The following is a 22,501-nucleotide window of genomic DNA, read 5'->3' on the forward strand; positions in this document are numbered from 1 at the left end:
ATCCCTGCACGGGATTTTACGGTTTGTGGCTGGAGCAAAACCACATCTATTTTACATGGTAGTGAATTAGGCCACTTCCTTTCCTTTCTGGAGAAGAAAATTCTGTAGAGTGTTTTGACAACCAAGCAAGCTCCTAAGAGCTTGTACTGATGTATAGACAAGCTTGGTGATTGAAAGATGCAATGTTGATTCAATTCACCACCTGCTCCCCATCCCAACACACCACCAACCGTATGTTTGGCCCAAGAAGCCAGAAATTAAGGAGAGAGGGTCTCACAGCAAAATGGAAGCTGTTGGACATTGGGATGGGGAGCCCCATGGCTGGATCTTCTTGTGTGTTCCCACAGTTCAGAGCCAGGGTGAACCACCTGCCTCAGGATCACTGGAGTTGCTCATTAAAAATGCATATTCCGGGGGTGTCTCCCAGACCTACTGAGGCAGAACTATTGGGGTAGGCAGACTCTGAAATGGCCCCAGTGATTCCCTGCCTCCTAGTGTTTACACCCTTGGTACTTCCCTCCCTTTTTGTGTGGGCATGTGCCCTGACCGGGAATCGAACCCCGATCACCTGGATCCTAGGTCGACGCTCAACTGCTGAGCCACGCCCGGCCAGGCCTCACTTTTATAAGGAATAGAACAGGCAAAGCGAATTGGATATTGCTGCTGAGATTAGGTTATGAGAAGCCTGTGACTTCCCTTTCTCGCTCTTTCGCTGGCTCACTGTGATGAAGCAGGGAGCTTGGGCAGCCTCTGGCCACAGCAATCGAGGCACTGCTTCCTGCCAACATGATGTGCATGAGTTTGAAAGTGGATTTTCCCCCCAGCCGAGCTTGAGAAGGTTGCAGCCACGGCTGACACCTTGACCGTAGCCTTGTGAGCTACCCTGCAAGTTGGCCTTGGAATCCTGCCTTCCTACAGGGACTGTGAGCTCACTAACAATGTTCCGGCCACTGCGTGTGCCATCAGTGATAGAAACTGATAGACATGCTTTGTTGAGGAGCTGCCCTGAAATCTGACCACACCCATCCTTCAGGCCTCCCATCCCATCTCTCCCTATTATAAAGGGGACAAATGTATACAAATGTAAATGGGCAATATTTAATAATATACACTATTTACATGTAATTTACATCATAGCTGTCTTAGTGTTCAGTTTTGTTTTTTTTTAATATATATTTTTTATTGATTTCAGAGAGTGGAAGGGAGAGGGAAAAAGAGAGAGAAACATCAGTGATGAGAGTCACTGATTGGCTGCCTCCTGCACGCCCCCTGCTGGGCATGTGTCTTGACCAGGAATCGAACCTCAGTCTCCTGGATCCTAGGTTGAGGCTCAACAGCTGAGCCATGCCAGCCAGGTGTTAGTGTTCCTTTTTTATACCCTGGCCCTTGGGAAGCTTTCCAGGGGTTCCTAGGAGCAGGATAGACAGAATCTGCATTCCACCTCACACCCTGTGCCTTCCAGGGGACATTCTGAGGCTGCATCTTTTGGCCTAAGAGCATGGTCATTCCCACCTGCTGGTCCCCAGGTTTCTCCACGGGCAAGGGGAGGGGTCTTTCCCTGAGCAAAGTCAGTGAGGGTGCAGAGTCAGTCTGCTTGCCTCCTCTCAGCACGGTTCCTGATTTCCCTGGAGAAGCAGTGAGGTTTCCCAGAGGCAGGGTTTCGCATTTTCTCCAGGAGAACCGTGTGTTGAGAAAGCATATTTCCAAGGCCATGTGTGTAGAAGGGCCACCGTCCACTGGTGAGGCTCTAGACCCAAAGCCAGGACTTCTCACCCCAGCTCCGTCACTCACCACTGGTGTGGCCAGCCCAGAATGAGCCCCTCTCCCTCCAGACTGTGTTCTTCCCCCTGTAAACTGAGGGGGCTGGGCCAGGTGACGACTCGGACCCTCCGATTAGTGTCCAGGAGACTAAGGCAGGGAGGCAACTTCTGGCCATGGCAACTGATCAGAGATGGGACAGCTCTCCTCAGAGGGCCAGGCCGCCGCCACTAAGCCACCGTGCCCTCTCTGCGGAGCGCCCAGTTGGGCTGCTGAGCCACAAGGGACTCTTGCAGATGCTGTCCAGCCTGCTCCTGATGGTGTCCTGCAGCTCCTCGTCACCCAGCTGGACCGCTGCTGCCAGGGCCAGCCAGAAGTACTCAGTGGCATCGTGGGCATCCTAACCCCGTGGCACGGGGGCAAAGAAGAGACAGCATTAGCAACATTTCCAGGAGAGGCTGGGGGAGCTTCTTCCCTACTCCCCTTCAATCCAGGGCTCTGCTAACTCTGGTGGCTCTCCTCCCCAGGCTCAGGTGGCACCTTACCTGGGGCCAGCCAATCATGAAGCAGCCTCCCTTTGGACACAGGGCTTCAGGAATGCAAAGATGACTCAAGCTGACCTATCCCAGTCCCTCCCCGCCTTCCAGTGTGGCCTACCAGAGAAAATGGCCCCTTACCCTTTTAGATGTGGGCTTATGCCTGCCAGTAGTGGGAGGGGAAGGAGACCAAGAAACACAGAGAAGTGGAAGCATCAGAGCCAAGAGATGTGAGAGGCGGGAAATGCATGATGGTGTTTGAGTGTCAGCACCAGAACTACCGGCCACTGAATTTATTCCTGAACTTCCCTGTCATTTAAGCCAACAAAATGCCTTTTCTGCTTAAGCTAGTTTGAGCTGAGTTCTCCTGACAAGCCCTAGAGCCTTTAGTGGATAGAGTTGGATCACACGCACTTTGTCCCTGAACCGCTTCCTGGGAGCTGTGGGACAGGGAGGCAAGAGGGCTGGGGAGTCCTTCACTACCCAGCTGTCCCCCCCTCCACGGCAGAGATGAGGAACAGATGCTGCTTTGGGTGAGACGCAAAAAGGGATGTCTGGTTCCCATTAACCCTCATAACTCGAAAATTAATCCAAGCCAGAAACAACGTCTGGCAAATAAGAAAAGGACAGCAGAGTTGCTCTGAGGATTCCCTGGGGCAAAACACAGGCGTGACTCAGAGGCCACTGTATTAAGAGATTAAGGCTTGTGAGGGAGCAGACCGGGATCTTTGATAAAGGGAAGCCAATGAGTGGGGACAAGATTTGAGGGCCAGAATTGTAAGAGTTCCAGATCTCCTTCACAGTTCTAGAAGTGGCTGGGAAAGTAAGCTCTGGATTCAACTCCAGCAGAGCAAACAGGAGAATCAGGACTGAGACCTTCTAAGAACCTGGGCACGCTGACATTCGAAGACTCGTACCTCCTTACCTCAAACAGATTCCTCCTAAAATACAGTTTATATAACTTTATAAGTGAGTTGCAGCTGACTAGTTGACCTATAACAGCTTGTAGACACACAGGTAAGCATTAATTTTGATTTTCATTTTGGAGCTTACAGTCCTTGTGTTTGGGTCCCATATGTTATCATGGGCTGTTGGGATGCTCTCAGGCACTAGGCAATGTGCCCATAGCACCTGATAGGTAAAGTGGCCACAGGAATCAGAGCAGAGCAAGGAAAAAGAGGGGCTAAGATCTGTCCTCAGAGATGGGAGGCATCTTTGAGCTCTCCAATGGGGTGGAGTAGATAGAGCCAGTGGGTCCCCAGTTGAGTCACTCCCCATCCTATGAGACGGGACCCCCATCTGGGCCATCTCAGCTCTACCCTGAAGGCTCAGGGTCAGGGAAGAACCTAGTTTAATGGCAGCTCTCACATGATCTTAGAAGCCTGGCTCTTACCTTCAGCTGGTAGAAGGTGAGTCGGCCCAGGCGACAATATACCTTTGCATAGTACAAGGCCTCCTTGGGACTCTGCAGCCAGGCTGGACAGAGGGACAGTGTCTTCAGGTAGCAGTCCTCGGCCATCTCGTACATGTGCAGGGAATAGTACACCGTAGCCAGACGGTGAAAGGCCACCAGCTTCTGCTTCTGGTCTCCTAGGAATTGGAAGACTGAGAGAGATTCTGGCAGCCAACACTTCACATCACTTGTTCCCTCAGTCATTCTGCACAATTTTGTGAAGGTCTGTTAGGTACCAGGGACTGTGCTTGGGACATAAGGAACAAAGCAGACAGGTTCCTGTCTCATGACGGTTATTGTCTCATAAGACACAAACATTCCTTAAATAATCCCACAAACAAAAGTAAAATTACACCAGTGATAAGTGTTAGAAAAGAAAACGCAGAGCTGTCTGAGAGTGTGCTAGTCAAGATTTTCTGGGATACTTCCTGAAGGAAACTTTCTCGCTACTACAGGTGCCACCTTAACTTGAGGTTCTGAGAAATAATTACTTCCAAATTCCTGTAATGGGATGTGGTGACAAGACAAGCAGACGGAACAGCTAAGGATGCTTTACAATGAAATAACTAGAACACGTGTCTGCTCCACACATGGACTGTCCTGAGGGCTCTGGGCTGCCTCCAGCAGGGGTCAGCACTGCCCCTTTATCAACTCTGGTATCAGAGAAGCCACAGAGGCCCGCTCACCAGTAACCCACACTATGGAACCTTCATTCTAATGAGCCTAGATCTTGTTGTTTTGGTTTTGGGTGGGTTTGTTTTAATAACTAATTCCTTTAATACAAAGTGGCCTTTTAAAGAGAACAAAGGCTTCCAATGGGTTGTGTTTGTTTTGTTTTTGGTTATTTTTTTAGAATATTTGTAAGGTGGCTGCTTGATGCAATCTAAAAACATCACTTTTAAGCTTTAAAGGGACAAAAGCCCAAATTATAATAGAAAATCCAAGGGAAAAGAAAATTCTTTGATATGGACAAATGCAGTCACAGGGAAGCTCAAGAGAGTGAAAATGGCCTCCATTCAGCTTCTGTTTAGATACAGAGTGCTCCTAGAGGCAGCTACCTGGGGCCCCAAAGGCCTAAGATCAGCAGACAGTGGCTCAGAGTTTTTGTGCGTAAAGAAAAAGAGAGGAAGAGAAGAGCTCTGAGGTGCAATTAGACACAATATCCTCCGGTAGCATAAACATTTTGTGCCCTTAAGCATGCCCAGAAGTCCCTTCTAGAATCATCAGGGAAGACTGTATTTGCCTCCATATCTAACCAAGGCTCCTCTAATCAAACCTGCTTTCCCTTGAGCACCAACATTCGAAATAAGGCGCCTTTTAAAACTTTTTTATTCTCCCTACTTTCTGTTTTAATGACTTAGAGTGTTTCCCACTAATGCAAACTATTTAGGCAATGTGGTGAGCTAAGTTAATGGGAATCTGACTTTCATTTACATTTCAATTTCATGGGGGAAAATATACAATTATACAATCAACCAATTAAAAATATAGGGCACAATATTTTTGCTACTGGCCATTGCCCGTGCATAAGATAAAATACCATTTTCCCTGTCCTGGGGAATAATACCCCCCTTAACCTAAGGATTAGAGTAGCACAGGTAACACTTATCAAGGACGCGTTAGATACCAAGCACTGTGCTACAGATTCTGCGTGGATAAATCATTAGTCTTCGTAACAACTGCATGAGGCGGGTGCTACTTTTAATCCTGATCTGCCAAAGACAAACCTGAGACTTCAGCAGCTTCCTTAGCTAAGGTCTCCCTGCAGTTGGACCTGGAATTTGAACCCATGCAGTCTGACCCAGAGCCTGTGCTGTGGCTGCTTTGTTGTGCCTCTCTGGGAGTGTCTTCCCCTCCCATTCAATACAGGACCACCTACCTGTGACTGAGCTGAGTCTGGCCGCCAGGGTGGCAAATTCCAAAGCCTTGTCATAGCCTTCCAGGCTGATCTGCAGCTCCGTCAGCTTGTTGAAAATCCGGAGCTCGGTTCTCACGGCCTTCATTCTCCTTGCTAAAGGAATGGCCCCACCCTGAGAAGAGAGGCACAAGGAATCTTAGTCTCCCAAGAATCACGGGTATATACCATACACTAGGAGGCTCACCTTCCACTGCTGGGTTGGGGGGTGGTAGTGACTAAAACCAAGGGAATCCGTCATGCTTCCACACACAAGTTTTCTCAGCTTGCTCTCTTGGCCCTTGCTCTTGGTTGCTCTTCCCAGATCTTAGAGGGGCAAGAACTAGAGGTCAGCGGGCCTCCTAAGTTTGGGAAGACTGAGAGCAGGAAAGTTATTCACCCCCAGCCATGTGCTCCCTCAGCACTCACAGCACTAATCTACAAAGTGCATGTGGGCACAGTGTGAGAGTGCCCAATAGATGGTCATTTCTATTATTTTTATTATAATGAAATGTTAGGAACATCACTTCATCTCTCCGAGACTTAGTTGTTGTTTTTTAATATATATCTTTATTGATTTCAGAGAGAGGAAGGGAAAGGGAGAGAGAGAGAGAAACATCAATGATGAGAGAGTCATTGATCGGCTGCCTCCAGCACGCTCCCCACTGGGGATCGAGTCAGCAACCCGGGCATGTGCCCTGACTGGGAATCGAACAGCGATCTCCTGGATCTTAGGTTGATGCTCAACCGCTGAACCACACCTGCTGGGCTGTTCTACTTTTTATCTAATCCCAGAGATTTCCCTGTTTTGCCTTCTCCTGTCTCCTTAATCTACCACCAGTGGATTTCGTGTAACCCTCTTTGCGTCTCCTCCTTTGATTTTAATGCATAAAATAAGTTGCAAATCTGCCATTCTCTGGAGCTTTTTCTCAATCTGTTGAGATTTTGCTTCCCAGGAATTGTCATCAGTTTGGCTCAATAAACTCATAGAAACTCTCTCGGGCCTGGACGTTTCTTACATGGACAAGGAGAAGAAAAAGAAACACCAGCAAAAGAGGGGAGGGCAGGCCAGGCTGACGTCTACGCGGCCCCCACGTGTGTGCCAGGGCCTGGCTGGGCACGGGGCGCAGCGGGACTCACTCGGTAATACTCCACGGCGTGATGCCTGCGGCGGGTCCCGTTGAAGAACACATCCCCTGCTTCTTCATAGAGCCTGAGGGCTAGGGAGGGCTCCTCTGGCTTCAGGGCTTTCTGGATGGCTGCCTGCATGGGGCATAGAGACCATCAAAGACAGAGAGAAGACTTCAGACGTCCACAGAACTGGCGGAGGTGGGATCCAGACAACCCAGTTTAACCCTCTGCTGACATCCCCAGGATCCTGAATTGTCCTCCACACTCATGGAGCCGGGAGAAAGCCTTTGAGATTCTCTAGTCTGGCACCTCCCCACCACTGTATGAGAGGTTATATCGTCTGGCCCTAGAATGATTTTCAGCAGTACACAGATAAACATTTTGTGTTTTTATAGCTAAGTATTTATTTTAATGTTTTAAGGAAAAAAATATTAATGATACATCAAAACCTGTGATTTCAGATAGCATTGTTAAGTGTAAAAAGCTAAGTCGACTTGAAGTTAAGTAAAAAAAAAAAGTGACATAAATGCTACACAGGTACGGCAAAACTGTGACCTTGATGTACGAATGACTGAACTTTGAGAAGCAGTGATCTCATCCAACACCTGCACTTTCCAGATGGAGAAACAGGCTCAGAAACAGGAAGAAACCTCTCCACGTTCACATCAGTAGTCAGTGGCAAACAAATGCTAGTGTCTTCAGCCCAATACCCTTCTCCTCGCCCCATGACTTTTCTCTCTGCCAAGCTCTTTGATACTGCACCAAAACAGCGTGGTGGGAAGCTGAGGGTGAAGCGCACACCACAGCCCCGCTGAGGGACCTTGCCCAGCCCCAGACAAAACGATTCACTTCTGGGGAAATGACCTGCAGAACTTCCAGGTAGATGGCAGTCTGGGGTGGGTGGGCCTGGGACCAGTTCTGGCCAGTGAATCTGTGGGGAAAGACCCCACGGTTATTGCTACTGCATATATGCAGCTACACGGAGACAGGTGGTGAGACAGGATACTGGAATCAGGAGGCTCTGTGCCAACCCAAACAGCTCCTCTGGGCCTCCGTCTCCTGGGGAGGATGAGGCAAAACAATGACCTGCTCTCTGAAAATCCTCCCAGCTCTAGAACGCCAAGGCGGAATGGAACCTGAGAGTGACAGCTTTCAGTCACACTGCCGGGGCGGCTCCCACCGCTCACTGGCTGTATGGCCTTGAGCAAATTACTCAGCCTCTTTGCGCCTCATGAGTAAAATGGGAATTTCAGTAGAAACTCTTGCTGCACTTGTAATGAAGATTAAACTACATCATGCATGTGATGTGTTTGCAAAAGTCTCCTGTGCATTTGATCAATGTTACGCAACCACTCAGTCTCTGCGCAAGTGAGTCTGAGGGAGTTTAAGTAATGGAGTAAGGGGGAGTAAAAAGGAAGGCAGTAAGAAGTGGGAAGGGAGAAAAGTTGAGAAGCATATTTTTGATGGATCAAATCTTATTTATATACCATCATCATGTCAGTAGTTGCAGCTAATAATAATAATGAAATTCCATTTATTAAGCATTTACCAAGTCCCAAGCACTTAGTAACTGCTTACTATGCATATGTATTTACTATGCAAGTGATACGCCTAATCCTTACTAGAGATTGGGTTCCCTCATGAAGAATCTGAGGCCTAGAGAGCTCATGTAGCAAGTCCAAGGTCATACAGTTTGAGAACAATAATGTTAACATTCCACATATATCAACCTCACCTCAAATTGCAGCACAACACTGAAGTCGAGGTGTGTGCCAAGCTTTGGAAAGATGGATGTACCTGACATGACAGGTGAGGGAGTCTCCCACCATGTTCTTTGGGAGCTTCCATGTGTGTATGGACTCAGGGACTGGCTCTTTGCCACCTGTATTCAGACTGCCCTGATTTCCATCTTGTGTCCAGGGAGCAGCCAGTGTTGACTTTCCCTCCAAGGAGAGGACATCACCTCTCTCTAGCTCCAGATGGTCCCTTTGGAGGCTACAGCTGCCTCCCAAAATGGCCCAAGTCAGCAGATGAGCTGTGCAGCAGGCCTACCTGCAGGTACAGCTCCACCAGCTCGTCTTCCTGCAGGAGGTAGTGGAGTCGCCCAGCCCTGAGCCAGGCCTCGGCAGCCTTGTCTTCCTCCCCCAGGTCGATGAAGATCCGCAGGCTCTCCTTGATGCAGGTGAGGGACCGCCTGAGGGACCTGAAGGGCAGGCATGGATCATAAGACGTGAGGGCTCTGGGAGGGACCAACATTGTTTCAGGTCACACAGGGAGGTCTGGGAGTGATTAGAACCCCGGCTCTGCCTCAACCAGTTGGTGACCTTGAGAAAATACAGGACTTCTCTTGCCTTGGTTTCCCAAACTGTAATATGGGGATATAACTGTACCTGCCTTGGAGGACTATTGTAAGGATTAAATATAATAATAAAATGAGAGTGCTTAGAACAGTGCCCACCATAGAGTAAACACTTCACAAATATTTAAATATTAGTCATCATTATTATTACTGACCCACGGTCCATCCATCTTTCTACTGCACTATAACATTTTATTCATAAGCACCTAACATACAATAGATGCCAAATGCCTATTTATTGAATAAATGCACAAATGAATGACCATAGTGGTGACTTTAAATCATCAAAAACATTTTGATGTTTTAAGAAGAAGGATCAGGAAGAGCAGAAGTTTTAAAAGATTGGTGCTTAATGAAGTACTCTTTAATTACCTGGAAAAACTGTCTTATGTAGGATACTCTTCCCCCATGACAGGGATTAATGAAGAAATGAGGCATAGCTAACGTAGTGTTGTGCAGACTTGGAATTCTAGAACAAGAAGGAGCACTAGATGGTAGTGCTCAACTCCAGCAGCATGTGGAATCACCTGAAAGCTTTCCAAACACACATACACAGGCAAACTCACCGCAGTGTGAAGGCTTGCCAGGCTAGCCCAGGACACTCGGGGAGTGTGGCGCAGGCACCAGCACTCTGTCAAGGCTCTCCAATAGTGACCACTGTGCAGCCTGGGTTGAGACTTGTTGACCTAGACCAACCCCCTTATTTTATAGAGGAAACAGGCCCAGAGATGGGAAGTGGCTGTACAAGACTGCACAGCACATTAGGGGAAGACTCGAGGCCAGAACGCCCTTCCTCTGAGTCCCAGCCCAGGACTTGTCCCATGACACCCACATCCGACAAAAGCCTGATCCATAGCCCACCTGATTCAGCATTACCTGGGAGCTTATTAATAACAGACTCCCAGAGCTACCCCAGACTGACTCTATCAGAATCATCACTGTTGCAAGCCAGGCATCATTAGCTCTCAATTTCTACAGCTCTTTCTACCTCGTATGGGTATCTGAGACAACACATTGCTTGGTAAACCGTGCATCTGACTGAATGCCTTCTGTTACCATTATGACCCTAACCACCCACTTTCACAATGGATGCTCACTGCGCAGACTCAGAGCCCCCTGCAAGCCCTCCCCCCCCACCCCGCTCCACATCCCCTCCTAGGGAACAGCTGGAGTCCTCTCTCTCCCTTAGTACTCATATCCAGATGAACAAACTGTCTTTTAAGCCTACACCATGTCTTCCAAATGTGTCTCCACCTTCCCTACATTTCTGTTGCTACTGCTACTCTTTCTGCCCAAAATTCCATTCTTTTACCCTACTTCAAAGTCTTATTTATCCCTCAAGGGCATCCTCACATGCTACCAGCTTCATGAAGTCTTCCCTGACCCTTAGTTGCTGGTGTTCCTTCCTTTCCCTCCACACCTGGCCCTGCAGATGCCTGCGTCTCACCTGCAAACACCTCCTGCCTTTGCCCGCTGTGGCTTTGAGCTTTGTGAGAATGGAAATCCCTCAAGGGAAGGTCAGATGAAGAAATGTATCTATTACATCAAAAACCACTTAATAAATTCCTCCTAGGAATCAGTGCCAAGAAAAAAATTGCTCCAACAGATATATTTACTTATGTTCTTTTATCCGATGGTGAGAACCATGTGTGGCTTTCTCCTTTTTACCTCACTCCGGGGAGCTTAGAGCTAATTTACAGTGATCACCCCCGGGGCCTGGAAACACTTGTTCTTCTGTCTGTTAACTGGTCTTCGTTCTCTTTTTCTCTTGAGTGCTCTGTAGAAATGGGTGATTTATATATGCAAGTAAATATAGCCTTATAACATGTCATCCTCGATAAACTGAGCATTCTATAAAAGGATAGTGACCTTATGTTTGCAGGTTTCCTCTGTCACCTAAGGTACTTCATGGTCTTCCTCTTAGTATCACTCATTGATGGTAAAGCAGAAGTAGATGGTTAGTTATTTCCTCCCAGTTATACAAATAAGAGCCCAAGGTTTTAGAATTATAGAATGTTAGGATTTAAAAAGCCTAATCTGGATCAACTTCCAGAACAATGGAGTAAAACCTCCAAAAATCCACTCCTCCATAAAACCAATGCAAACACCTACAAAAAATTGTCACGATCAATTTGTTTCAGAACTCTGGAAGTTAACCAAGGGCTTGCAACAATTTGGGGAGTGTTTATTCAAGAAAAACTAATATCTCTTATGAATATAGATATAAAAATACTAGGAAACTGAATCCAGCACCGTACCAAGCGGATTCTACTCCATGACCAAGAGGGATTTATCCCAGGAATGCAAGGTCAATTCAACATACTAAAGTCAATCAGTTCAACACACCTTATTAATAGAATAAAAGAAGAATGCACATAAGCTCAATAGGTGCATAAAAAGAATTTGAAAAAAATCAACACCCTTTAATAATAAAAATACACAAAGAACTAAGAATAGAAGAGAAATTCCTCAGCCTAATAAAGAGCATTTATGAAACATTCACAGCTAATTTTATACTTAATGGTGAAAGTCTGAATGCTTTCTCCCTAATATCAAGTTTAAGACAAGAATTTCTACTCTCACCCTCTATTTGACATCATACTGAAGGTTCTATCTAGGATGTTATACAGGAAGAAGAAGAAGAAGAAAGAAGAAAGAAGAAAGAAGAAAGAAGAAGAAGGAGGAAGGAGAAGGAGAAGGAGAAGAAGGAGAAGAAGAAGAAGGAGGAGGAGAAGAAGAAGGAGGAGGAGAAGAAGAAGGAGGAGGAGAAGAAGAAGGAGGAGGAGAAGAAGAAGGAGGAGAAGGAGGAGAAGGAGGAGAAGAAGGAGAAGAAGGAGAAGGAGAAGGAGAAGGAGAAGGAGAAGGAGAAGGAGAAGAAGGAGAAGGAGGGGGAGGGGGAGGAGGAGGAGAAGGAGAAGGAGGAGAAGGAGAAGGAGAAAAAGAAGAAGAAGAAAGAAGAAGGAGAAGAAGGAGGAGGAGAAGGAGGAGAAGAAGGAGAAGAAGAAGGAGAAGGAGAAGAAGGAGAAGGAGGGGGAGGGGGAGGAGGAGGAGAAGGAGAAGAAGGAGAAGGAGGAGAAGAAGGAGAAGAAGGAGAAGGAGGAGAAGAAGAAGAAGAAGGAGGAAGGAAGGAAGGAAGGAAGGAAGGAAGGAAGGAAGGAAGGAAGGAAGGAAGGAAGGAAGGAAGGAAGGAAGGGAGGGAGGGAGGGAGGGAGGGAAGAAAGAAAGAGAGAGAGAAAGAAAGAAAGAAAGAAAGAAAGAAAGAAAGAAAGAAAGAAAGAAAGAAAGAAAGAAAGAAAGAAGAAAGAAAGAAAGAAAGAGAAAGAAGAAAGAAAGAAAGAAAGAAAGAAGAAAGAAAGAAAGAAAGAAGAAAGAAAGAAAGAAAGAAAGAAAGAAAAGAAAGAAAGAAAGAAAGAAAGAGAAAGAAAGAAAGAAAGAAAGAAAGAAAGAAAGAAAGAAAGAAAGGAAGAAAGGAGGGAGGGAGGGAGGGAGGAAGAGAGAGAGAGAGAAAGAAAGAAAGAAAGAGAAAGAAGAAAAGACATCTAGATAGGAAAGGAAAAAGTAAAGCTATATTTGCATGTGACATGATTTTATATGTAGAAAATCCTAAGGAACAGACCTGTGCACACACACAAACTGTTAGAACTAATAAACAGTTGCAGGATGCAAAATTAACATGCAAAAACCTACTGTATTTCTACATAAATGTCAATGAACAATCTGAAAGTGAAATTAAGAAGACAATTCCATTTATAATAGCATCAAAAACTACTTCAGAATACATTTAACAAGAGAAGTGAAAATGTATATTCTATAAACTACAACACACTGTTGAAAGAGATTAAAGGAGATCTAAGTAAGTGGAAAGACACCCATGTTCATGAATTCTGAGACATGACATTGTTAAGATGGCAATCCACCCAAATTGATCTACAGATACAACATTTTCCCTATCAAAATCCCAGCTGGCTTCTTTGCAGAAACTGAAAAGCTAATGCTAAATTTCATATGGAAGAACAAGGGACCCAGAGAGCCAAAATAATCTTGAAAAACATGTTTGGAGGACTCACACTGCCCAATTTAAAAGTTACCACAAAGTTACAATAATGGTGTAGTCTGGCATAGGCTACACGTATCAATCAACAGAATAGAGTTCCAAGTCCAGAAATAAACACTTACGTTTACAGTCCATTGATATTAAACAAAACGTTCACTGGGGAGTGTTTTGTTTAAAATCATTAAACATTCAATGGGGAAAAATAATTTTTCAACAAGTGGTACTTGGACAACTGGATGTTCATGCAAAAGAATGAAACAACCCCTACCTCACACTATACACAAAAATGAACTCAAAGTGGCTGATTGACTTAAATGTAAGAGCTAGAACTAGTAGACTGCTGCACTAAATAACTACAGTAGTCCCCCTTATCCACAAGGGATATGTTCCAATGCCCCAAACAAACACCTGAAACTGTGGATATGGACTGTTTTTTTTGCTATACATACGTACCTTTTCATGTAAAGGAAGCACTTTATGGCTTCTCTGTGGCATATCCAGATTGCCAGCATCACTACTTTTGCACTTTGGGGCTATTATTAAGTAAAATAAAGATTACTTGAACATAAGCACTGTGATACCTCTACAGTCAATCTGATAACCAAGAGGACTTCCTAAGTGACTAATGGGCAGGGAGCATGTATAGCATGGACACACTGGACAAGTATGATTCAAGTCCCAGGAAGGATGGGGGGGACAGAATGAGATGTCATGCTACTCAGGACAGCATACAGTTTAAAACTTGTAAATTCTTCATTTCCACTTAATATTTTTGGACCACAATTGATTATGGGTAACTGAAACTGTGGAAAGCAAAACTGGATAACTGGAGACTACTGTAATTAACTACTCAGCTGACCCACACAAATATGTACTGTATGTTTTCTCTGTGCCAAGTTCTATGTTAGACATGATGTCTGCCCACATGGAGCTATGGTCACTATATCATGACCTCCTGGACCTACTGCAAAGACTTTCAAAACCCCAAAAGCTTAGGTGTCTGATCTAAAAGGTCCTCCAAGGAGGCCCACAACTTTAGAATCTGTCCCCAGAATTCCAGATGCTTTGGAGGCAGCAGGAATTCTGGTACTGAGAGGGCTATTGCCAGGGTCAGAATAGCACAGCTGGCTGGTCCTAGACTCAACATCTTAGAACTGGAAGGCACCTCATTCAATTTAACTTTATCAATGGTGCAACCAAGAAGAGAAATGACTTGTTTACAGACATGTTATTAGCTCATGGCAGGATCAGACTTCCTGACCCCCACTCTTATTTCAGTTGCTCCTATCCCACCTCTGTGGCTACTGTCTTCCTCCAGTCACTTCTTAGACCAACTGCAGCCCCATTTCTTACCTCCTCTCTATCACTTCCATCAAAGAAGTATAGTGATCCTTCACACTGGCTTAAATAAGGCCTCTGCCATCTGTGCTGACAGCATCCAGGGCTTTCTCTCTGGCTTCCCCCTTAAGATTTCAGTGTTTTTTGACAACTGGAGGTGGGAGGGAGGCTGGTGGGCAAAGGATGGCAGTGGGGTAGGTGATGGCTGCGAGCAGTGACTAATCTGAGACTAAGCTTGTACACAGTGGGAGGTGGCAATCAACCTGACACGTATTTGCCACCCTTACACCAGACCCTTAAAATCCAACTTTCCTAAAGCCCATTCCTATGAGGCCACACCATGAACATGACTGTTCCATCTCTAAGATTAATTCAAGCCTGACTTCTGGATCTGCTCTAGAATCATCCCAACTCCTAGGGTGTACTGGAATGGACAAAAAGGCAGCACTGGGGCCCCTTGCCTCCTGTCCCCTCACATGATGCAAGGATGGAAAACTCCCTTCTTGGGACTGAAGGCATAGGTAACGGGAGATGTGCAGGATACCTGATTCTTATAAGAGAGGGAAAAGGTGAGGGAGAGAAAGACAGAGTTGGGGGGGGGGAGAAAGAGAGAGATCGTTATCTGATTATTCATGATCTGATTATCCAGGTACCTTGGGTTACCAGATTACCATGTTGCCCAGAGAAGCAAAAATTATAATTTAATTAGCTTCTCTTCAACCATCTCTCTCTGCTCAACACTAGCAATTATCTCTGCTCTATTTTAGAAGTTATAATTATTAATTCAATGCTACAATGCTAATCTGTTGCAAAATGCAGTTGAATATCTTGCAAACCATGTAGAATTTAATAGAATGAATTAAAGGCTTGTTAGAGTGCAGAGCTGCAGGCCACGTACCACTGACAAATGAGGATGGGCAGATTAGACCAGTGACGAGACAGGGAAGAGAAAATCAGCCGGAGATGGCAGGATGCTTTGAGAAAAATTGAAATACCAAAGGGTTAAAAGAAGCCTTTGGGTAAAACAGTTAGGTTTTGGTATATTTTTGCAAAAATGAGCCTTTGTAAAAGATTGCTGAAAAGTCAATCGCAAAACACAGGATGTTTCATTGGATATTACACAATTTTGTCAACACAATTAAGCTAAACAGCCAACACTTCCGTTGTTTATTCCAAGACTTAGTGCAGAGTTGCAGTTATAACCTAAGTATTTGTAACTAAAAAGTGAAAAGAAACTTAGTTTTATAATTTCCAGTTTCATTTTAAAGGGCCCAAAGAAACTTTTTTTACCGTAAAATTTTATACCCATTTTCAGTGAATCAATTTACTTTAAGTGCCCTTTCCCTAATACCAGCTGTCTTCAGGTAAGGAAGACCTGTGGGTCCCACCATCCTGGGTATAACAGCCACCTTTCTGCATTATGCATCCTTGGCCATGGGCACATGATGTGTTGTTATGGAAACACAAGTAACTGTGACATGGGCAACATTACTGAGCTCCTTCTATGTATCAGACACTGTTCCAAGGGCTCCATGTGCATTAACTCATCTATTCCTCACAAAAACACTAGAGCATAGATGCCATTAGTATCCTCCCTTGACTGATGAGGACGCTGAGGCCTGGAGAAATTAAATAACTTGTCCAAATCATACAGCTAAATGATGACGACACTGGGCCTGCACTGTGTGGTAGCTGCAAAGCCCATGCTCTTTTCCTTAATGGATAAACATACCATGGGCATTTGGATTTGACGTCCTGAGGGAAACAATACTGTTTCTCCTTAAGGGAAAAAAGATGTTTCTAGGACTGTCCCTAAGCCCAGACTCACCTGGCCGTGTTTAGGTTCCGATAGAGCTGCCCGAGGGACTCGAGCAGCTGCCCCTCCATCTTCCGGTCTCTGAGTTGCTGAGCCAGCGTCAGCCAGTGCTCGTGGTAGGTGATGCATGCCTCGGGGTTTGGGGACACAGAGCTGTAGAAATGGCAGAGGGATTTGGTGACCTGAAGCTGACCTGAACATAAAGCAGGGACATGAATGAGATAGGACAAGGGCAAAATGTACTCTAATACTTGTCTCTCAAGCTTCCCGGCAGCAGGGGACATACTCACTCTTTAGGTGTCGATGCCTTAAGCCAAACAGCAATGCCATTTCATAACAAAGGCGGCCACTGTCCAGCTGGTGTCCACACACCAGGACTTGGGCCAGCCAGAGAAGCACCTGTACTAATTCCATGTCTGTCTCCACAGTGGCCTGGAGTTTACAATAGAGTTGGATGGCCTGTAGGATATAGTCTCTGGCTGGCTGCAGAGCCCAGGACTTAAGGGACAGGTGGCCAAGATTGGCCAGAGTCACTGCCTGGTTACGCACATCCCCCATCTCCTGGGCCCTGTTCAAGGCCCGGAGATAGCTCTTGGCTGCCCTGTTCATCCGGCCTTCACCTTGAAGTGCAAGTCCCAGAAGGTTATTGACCACCCCCTTTTGGGTAACAGTCTCTGTCTCTTTCAGGGAGTGTAAGAGTGGATAGAGGATGTCCAAAGCCTTCTTTGCCTGGCTGGCTAAGAGATAAGCCCATGCCAGGCAGAGAGAAGACTCAAAGGCTTCCTGCTCACCCAGCAGCTGCCCTAGCATCAAGGCTTGGCTCAGGTAGTGGATGGCACCGTCGGGAGACCTGTGTTGGAGGTATACTTTGGATAGGATGAGACACAGCGTCCTCTGGGTGCTCTGATCTGCCTGCTCCTCACAGGCAGCCAGTGCCTGCCTGAGTGCCGGACAGGCCAGGGCGGGAACTTCATTCCAGCTTTGGGAGGGAACAGCAAGGAGCTTGGTGGCATTTTGGAGGGCTAGGTGGACCTGCCAAATCGAAAGGGACATCCCTTGGGCACTCTGGGGACCACGTTGCCGGACAGAGGCCACTGCAAGATGCGGAAGGTATTTCTTATCATACAGAAAACTCAGGATGGTGGCCACAGTATTGGAGGCAGGAGGGTGTCCAGAGAGAAGCTGCAGTCGTTCAGCAAAGGGCAGGACCTCCTCATGCCGGCCGAGCCTTAGGAGCAGCCGGATGGCCAGGAAGCAGGCCCTGGCCTCCAGGGCGCAGCTGCCCGACGCAATGCCCTGGCGCAGCACATAGGCCACCACGTCAAGCTCACTCTTGGCACTGGCCTCGCGGTCAGGCAGGCAGGCCAACAGGGCCCCGGCCTTTTCCAACAGGGCTGAGCCTTTATGCCTTAGCCTCTGCCGCAGGTAGATGGCAGCCAGGTTGATGTACAGAGCAGACACCAGGGACAGGTCCTCAAACGCCCCGTCGAGAATGCGGATGGCCTCCTCGAAGTACACCCTGGCCTGGGAAAGCTTGACCTTCCTGACGCTCAGTCGGCCCAGGAGGAAGCAGAGCCGCGCATGGGCCCAGGTCCTGTGGCTCCGCTTGGCCCACTTCCTGGAGGCCTCCAGGTAGACCACCAGCTCGTCCTCCTCCGAGAAGTTATAAAAAGAAGACGTGAGGAAGGAGAAGGAGAGATCATAGAGACTCTTCAAGTGGTCGGCGTAGCCCTTGTGATCCAGGAAAGTCAATATGGGGGCGAAGGTCTCGGCTGCCTCCTCCTCCTGACCAGAGTTGAGGTCCATGAGCAGCTCTGGGTCATCAAGGTCATCTGGCTCCGGCAGGTGGTAACTGTCTGAGGCGGCGGAGAGGAGCTCCTCCAGGCTGGAGTCCTCGGAGCTGCTGGAGCTCATGGCATGGTGCTCCTCCCAGGCTCCACCAGGCCGGGCCTCCTGGAAGCCTTCGGGCTGGGACGCTGTAAGGGACAGGCAGAGTTGAGCAACCCTGAGCGCCTGCCACTGCAGGGGCCGGCTCTTGGCAAGAGGATAGGATGCTGTCCTGAAGGGCCGGAGGTCGGGGTCAGCATGATCTCTACTCACCGCTCAGATCGTTTGGAAGATTCTGGATGGATTCAAACCCACCTGGATGGAGATGAAGGACAGACCTGTGTTAGGTCATCATGGGCCACCATGCCTCTGCCTGCAGGTGTCCCCCAGACCAGTGGCCCCTTAGGAGACTCTGTGTTTAAGTTTCAGACCATCAGCCATCTTTAAGGAACTGGGCAGGATTCTCCCCTTCGTCATCAGTTTAGAGTTGCTGGAACCTAACCCACTCACTGTACAGTTGGGAACCGAGGTAGAAATGAGACCCAGAGTCAGAGAAGAAGAGCTGAAAACATGAGCTCTATGCCAAGAGGCGTGGGGATGGGGGGATGATGAACTATGAAGCCCCGAATCTCTCAGCAATTTTACCACAGAGCCGTGACCAGACCTCCACATGCAGCGTACTGGGTGGCACGTGGCACTGCCGCCCGTTCCCGTGCATCCCAGGTCCTCCCTTCTCCCCCTTTCATTCATCATCCTTCCCCTCAACAGACTCTGATTGAGTGTGTACAGTGTGCTCTGGCAGGGCGAGGTGACCAAACGTGAATAATGAAAAAAAGAAAGCGAGGGTGCATCTAAGGGTCACAGTTTTGTTCTCTGAAGTGACTCAGTGGGTTGAGGTAGATGAAAGGACAGTCTTGGGCCCAGTTTTGGACAATCTGAGTTCGCAGGAGCTCTAGATAGAGAATGGAATAGACCTGGCACAAAAGTGAAACAAGACCTGGCAAGAACTGAGACCTCATGAGTTTGGCAGCAAAGAAGTGAACCCTCTTGGCTAGAGCAGCCGCAGTGGAGCTCTGGAGGCCAAGGCCAGATTCGTGCTCCACAGGAAAGGGGCTGCTAGAAAAAGTCTACCTCTTCCTGGCAGAGCAGAAACAGCCCTCACTCTGGGCTCTCCAGTGTACCTTGAGGACATCAGGCCTCTGCCTTCTGTTCTCTGGGGAAGGTTTTTTTCTGTGTCATTGCAGATACTTGAGATCTGCAACTCCCCATGGGGAGAAGGCCCCGCAGGCCAGCACAGGAGAGCTAGAAGTTCATGTGCCCGGCCCTCACTGATGTGAGGACACAAGCCAGTCTTACTGCAGCCATTTCTCTCCAGGCCAGGACCAACGAGAGCACAAACAGTGCATGAGCTACAAAAATGTGCTTCATCTGGAGGAAGAATTGCAGAGACACTTCTTCAGTGGGATATAGGCCTTGGGGGAGCTGGAATGTACCAAGAGGATGCTCCCTCTGCTGGTTGCCTTGGTGCCAGGAGCAGCCAGCACACCACAAGGCACAGCTCTGCGCCCAGATGAGTTGTACTCCTGGTCTTTAGATAAGAGGCAATGGGCTGCCTGGAACCGGCTCCTGGATCTCTCCCAGTGGTGATCAGTAGTTGGGAAATACCTCAGATCCAAGTCTGTGGCCACCCATAGTTTCAGATTCCTGACTCAGCCTGAGCTAGGTGCTCCTCACAAATGTTCCCTGTGTAGAGAAAGACTCCAGCTCCCTCCCACCTCTGCTCCTGGGAGCTGCCCTGAGGGTACCTCTTGCAGAATCTCTGGCTATATCCATGAAACGTGCCCCAACTAATGAAAGTGGACACATCACCACCATTGCTGAAGAGATGGGAGAAACAAGAATCTTTTTTCAAATCACTGTCACTGGGAGAACGTTCTTCCTGACACAGGGCAATAGGCCCTTCCCAAAGGACGGGAAGGGAATGTCATTCATTCACCCAGTCACCCTGACACTCCTGAAAACTGCGCACTGAGAACCCCTCACCCACCCAAATCTAACGCACCCAACAATCCATGTCATTTGTGCTGGAGTCAGTGTGAACGTAGGGATTGTGCTGACTAGAAAAGGAGGGAGGGCAGTTCTTATCCTGGCTCAGGCACTAATTTACCAGGGCCTCAGTTTCCCAATCTGTGAAATGGGAGGAGAAATCACGTTTTAAAGTCCATCCAGCTGTAACATTCTACACCCCCACCTTTATCATTGGGGACCTAGACTTACTTCAGCCCTAAGAGGGACCATAGCCACAACTCATGAAGTTTAAATCTCCAGGATTAGAATGGAAGGCTCAATACAACTGACCTCCCACACGATAGTTGAGTTGATTTCAACATATCTTTCTAGGCAACAAGTCCCACCCAGACCTAGAGCTGCCTAAACTCTAAAGTGAAAGTGCTGCTAATCCAATATGGTGCAGGTCATCAACTGAACGGTAGCCATAGCTCCAAATTCCTGGATGGGATTAGAATTTAAAGATATTTAATTCCTGGTTGGAAACACTCTTAGTCTTGAGGAGCCTGGGCTTTCCAAGGGGTTGGAGGAGCAAACACTCACTAAGCCGGTAGACAGACGTTATGTCGGTATGTGCAAGTGTGTGGAGGAAGCTGGCACACTCAGCATTCCTGTCACTTCCCAGGACCCCCAGAGAGCATCTTTCCTCATCACTGAAAAAGGTGCAGTTCTTGCTCCTGCATTGAGACAAAAGGCATGGGCACAGATCAGTGAAAGGTCCCCTAATTTTCAATGTAATATGAAGGGAGGGGTTCCCACACTTTGTACCAGACAGGGAGGTAACATGTGGGAAGACTTCAGCCAAGGCTGGACCACCTTCAGAAACCTCATACCAAACAAACATAGGCTAAGAGTGACACCCAGTGGCCAACCTCCAGCATAGCACACAGGGCTGGTTCCCAGGACTTCACACCCTGGCTGCTGCTTGTGTCCAGGATGTTTGTGGGGTCTCCTGATTGCTGTGCTTCAGGGAAGTCTGTAATCTAGAGAGGGCTTTGTGGGGATGCAATGAGCCAGGCTCCCTCTCCTCTCCATCCACCCCTCCCTCCTTCCTGGCTCACTTCCCCCTTCCCTACTGCATGTGCAGTCTCTGGTGCTTTGGGTCCCACAGGTGACCAGGTGTAGGACAACGGCAACCCTGTGGAAATAAGGAGAAGGTCTCGTGCAACCCCTGCGATGTAGGGGCTGATGCTCTTCAGGGTGAGAGTGTATCCCCTACACTAAGCAGCTAAAATGGGAAAATTAATTTCATGCCATTCCTATAGGAAAATGGATGTTGTAAGCATTTTACAGATGACAGGATTGAGGCAGAGACAAATAAACATACCCAAAGTCACAGCTGGTTAAACTCATGGAGACACAGGATGTGCTCACATGGCCATAAATGCCTTTCTGGCAGTTTGGCTCTGAAACCCTTGATTACTAAGCTACTCTGCCTCCCATGGCCAGTGACCTCTCAATGACCAGTGAGCCCCTAGTGACCAATCTCAAAGGCCTTCAACAGTGTTGAGCATCACACCTCCCCGTGCTGGGCCTTCCCTCCCAGCTGGCTCCTCTGTTTCCTTCCTACATTCCTCTGCTCTGTAAAGGGTTCTTCCCACCAAGGCTCTGATCTCTTTATTCTGTCTCCCTTTCTCCAGGGCCTCGGATGAAGCACCCACTGGATTGAATGCCAGGATTCTGGGGTTCCAGGCCCAAGGCCCTGAGTCCAGCCCTTTCACTCCTGGGTCCTCACTTCCCCCTGCGCTAAAACGAGGGTGGTCTGAGCAGTGGTCTCACCTTGGCCGCACACTGGCCCCACCTGGAGAACTTTCATAACCATCGCTGCTCAGGCTCTATCCAGATCAATGAGATAGAAACACTAAGGGTCAAACACAGTTGGTCCTTAGCAGTGCCCTCTCCTCTCCAATCCCCTGCCCCTTCTCAAGTGCCACCAGCCTCGGCCTTCTCACTGGTCTCCTGCTATAAGTCCTCCCTCACCCACGCACGCCTCACCCAAAGCCAAGGCCAGAGCTTCCTAGAGAGAAGTTCCAGTCACATCACGTCACCTTGCTCAGACATTCTCAGTAGTGCCCCATTCTCTGCCAGGTGAAGGAAGGCCTTGGCACAGCATTTGTAGTCTTCCACATCATGGCCCGTTCAACCTTGGCTACAGCAGTGCCTTCCTGGCAGCCTACCTCCCAAAGGAAATGAGTCATTCCTCAACATCCCCTCACTCTCCCACCTGTCACCTCCTTTCCCCATTGATATCTGTTGAAATGTCTCAGA

The 22,501-nt window shown here is 47.8% G+C and overlaps 1 protein-coding gene across 1 annotated transcript in view; it reads right to left on the reverse strand.

Moving 5' to 3' along the window:
• Nucleotides 1-1,077: 1,077 nt before the first annotated feature.
• SH3TC2 (SH3 domain and tetratricopeptide repeats 2) overlaps nucleotides 1,078-22,501 on the reverse strand; it is a 43,567-nt gene continuing 22,143 nt past the window's right edge. The window contains exons 9-17 of the mRNA XM_081137011.1: nucleotides 20,777-20,910; nucleotides 18,440-18,481; nucleotides 16,630-18,315; nucleotides 16,352-16,532; nucleotides 8,825-8,975; nucleotides 6,782-6,904; nucleotides 5,627-5,777; nucleotides 3,688-3,884; nucleotides 1,078-2,158 (exon numbers count right to left, since the gene is read on the reverse strand). Coding sequence (XP_080993137.1) covers nucleotides 1,967-2,158; nucleotides 3,688-3,884; nucleotides 5,627-5,777; nucleotides 6,782-6,904; nucleotides 8,825-8,975; nucleotides 16,352-16,532; nucleotides 16,630-18,315; nucleotides 18,440-18,481; nucleotides 20,777-20,910 — 2,857 coding nt within the window. The 3' untranslated portion in view covers nucleotides 1,078-1,966. The remainder of the gene's footprint in view (nucleotides 2,159-3,687; nucleotides 3,885-5,626; nucleotides 5,778-6,781; nucleotides 6,905-8,824; nucleotides 8,976-16,351; nucleotides 16,533-16,629; nucleotides 18,316-18,439; nucleotides 18,482-20,776; nucleotides 20,911-22,501) is intronic.

The sequence above is a fragment of the Miniopterus schreibersii genome, assembly GCF_964146895.1.
Source record: "Miniopterus schreibersii genome assembly, chromosome: 4".
Lineage (NCBI taxonomy): Eukaryota > Metazoa > Chordata > Mammalia > Chiroptera > Miniopteridae > Miniopterus > Miniopterus schreibersii.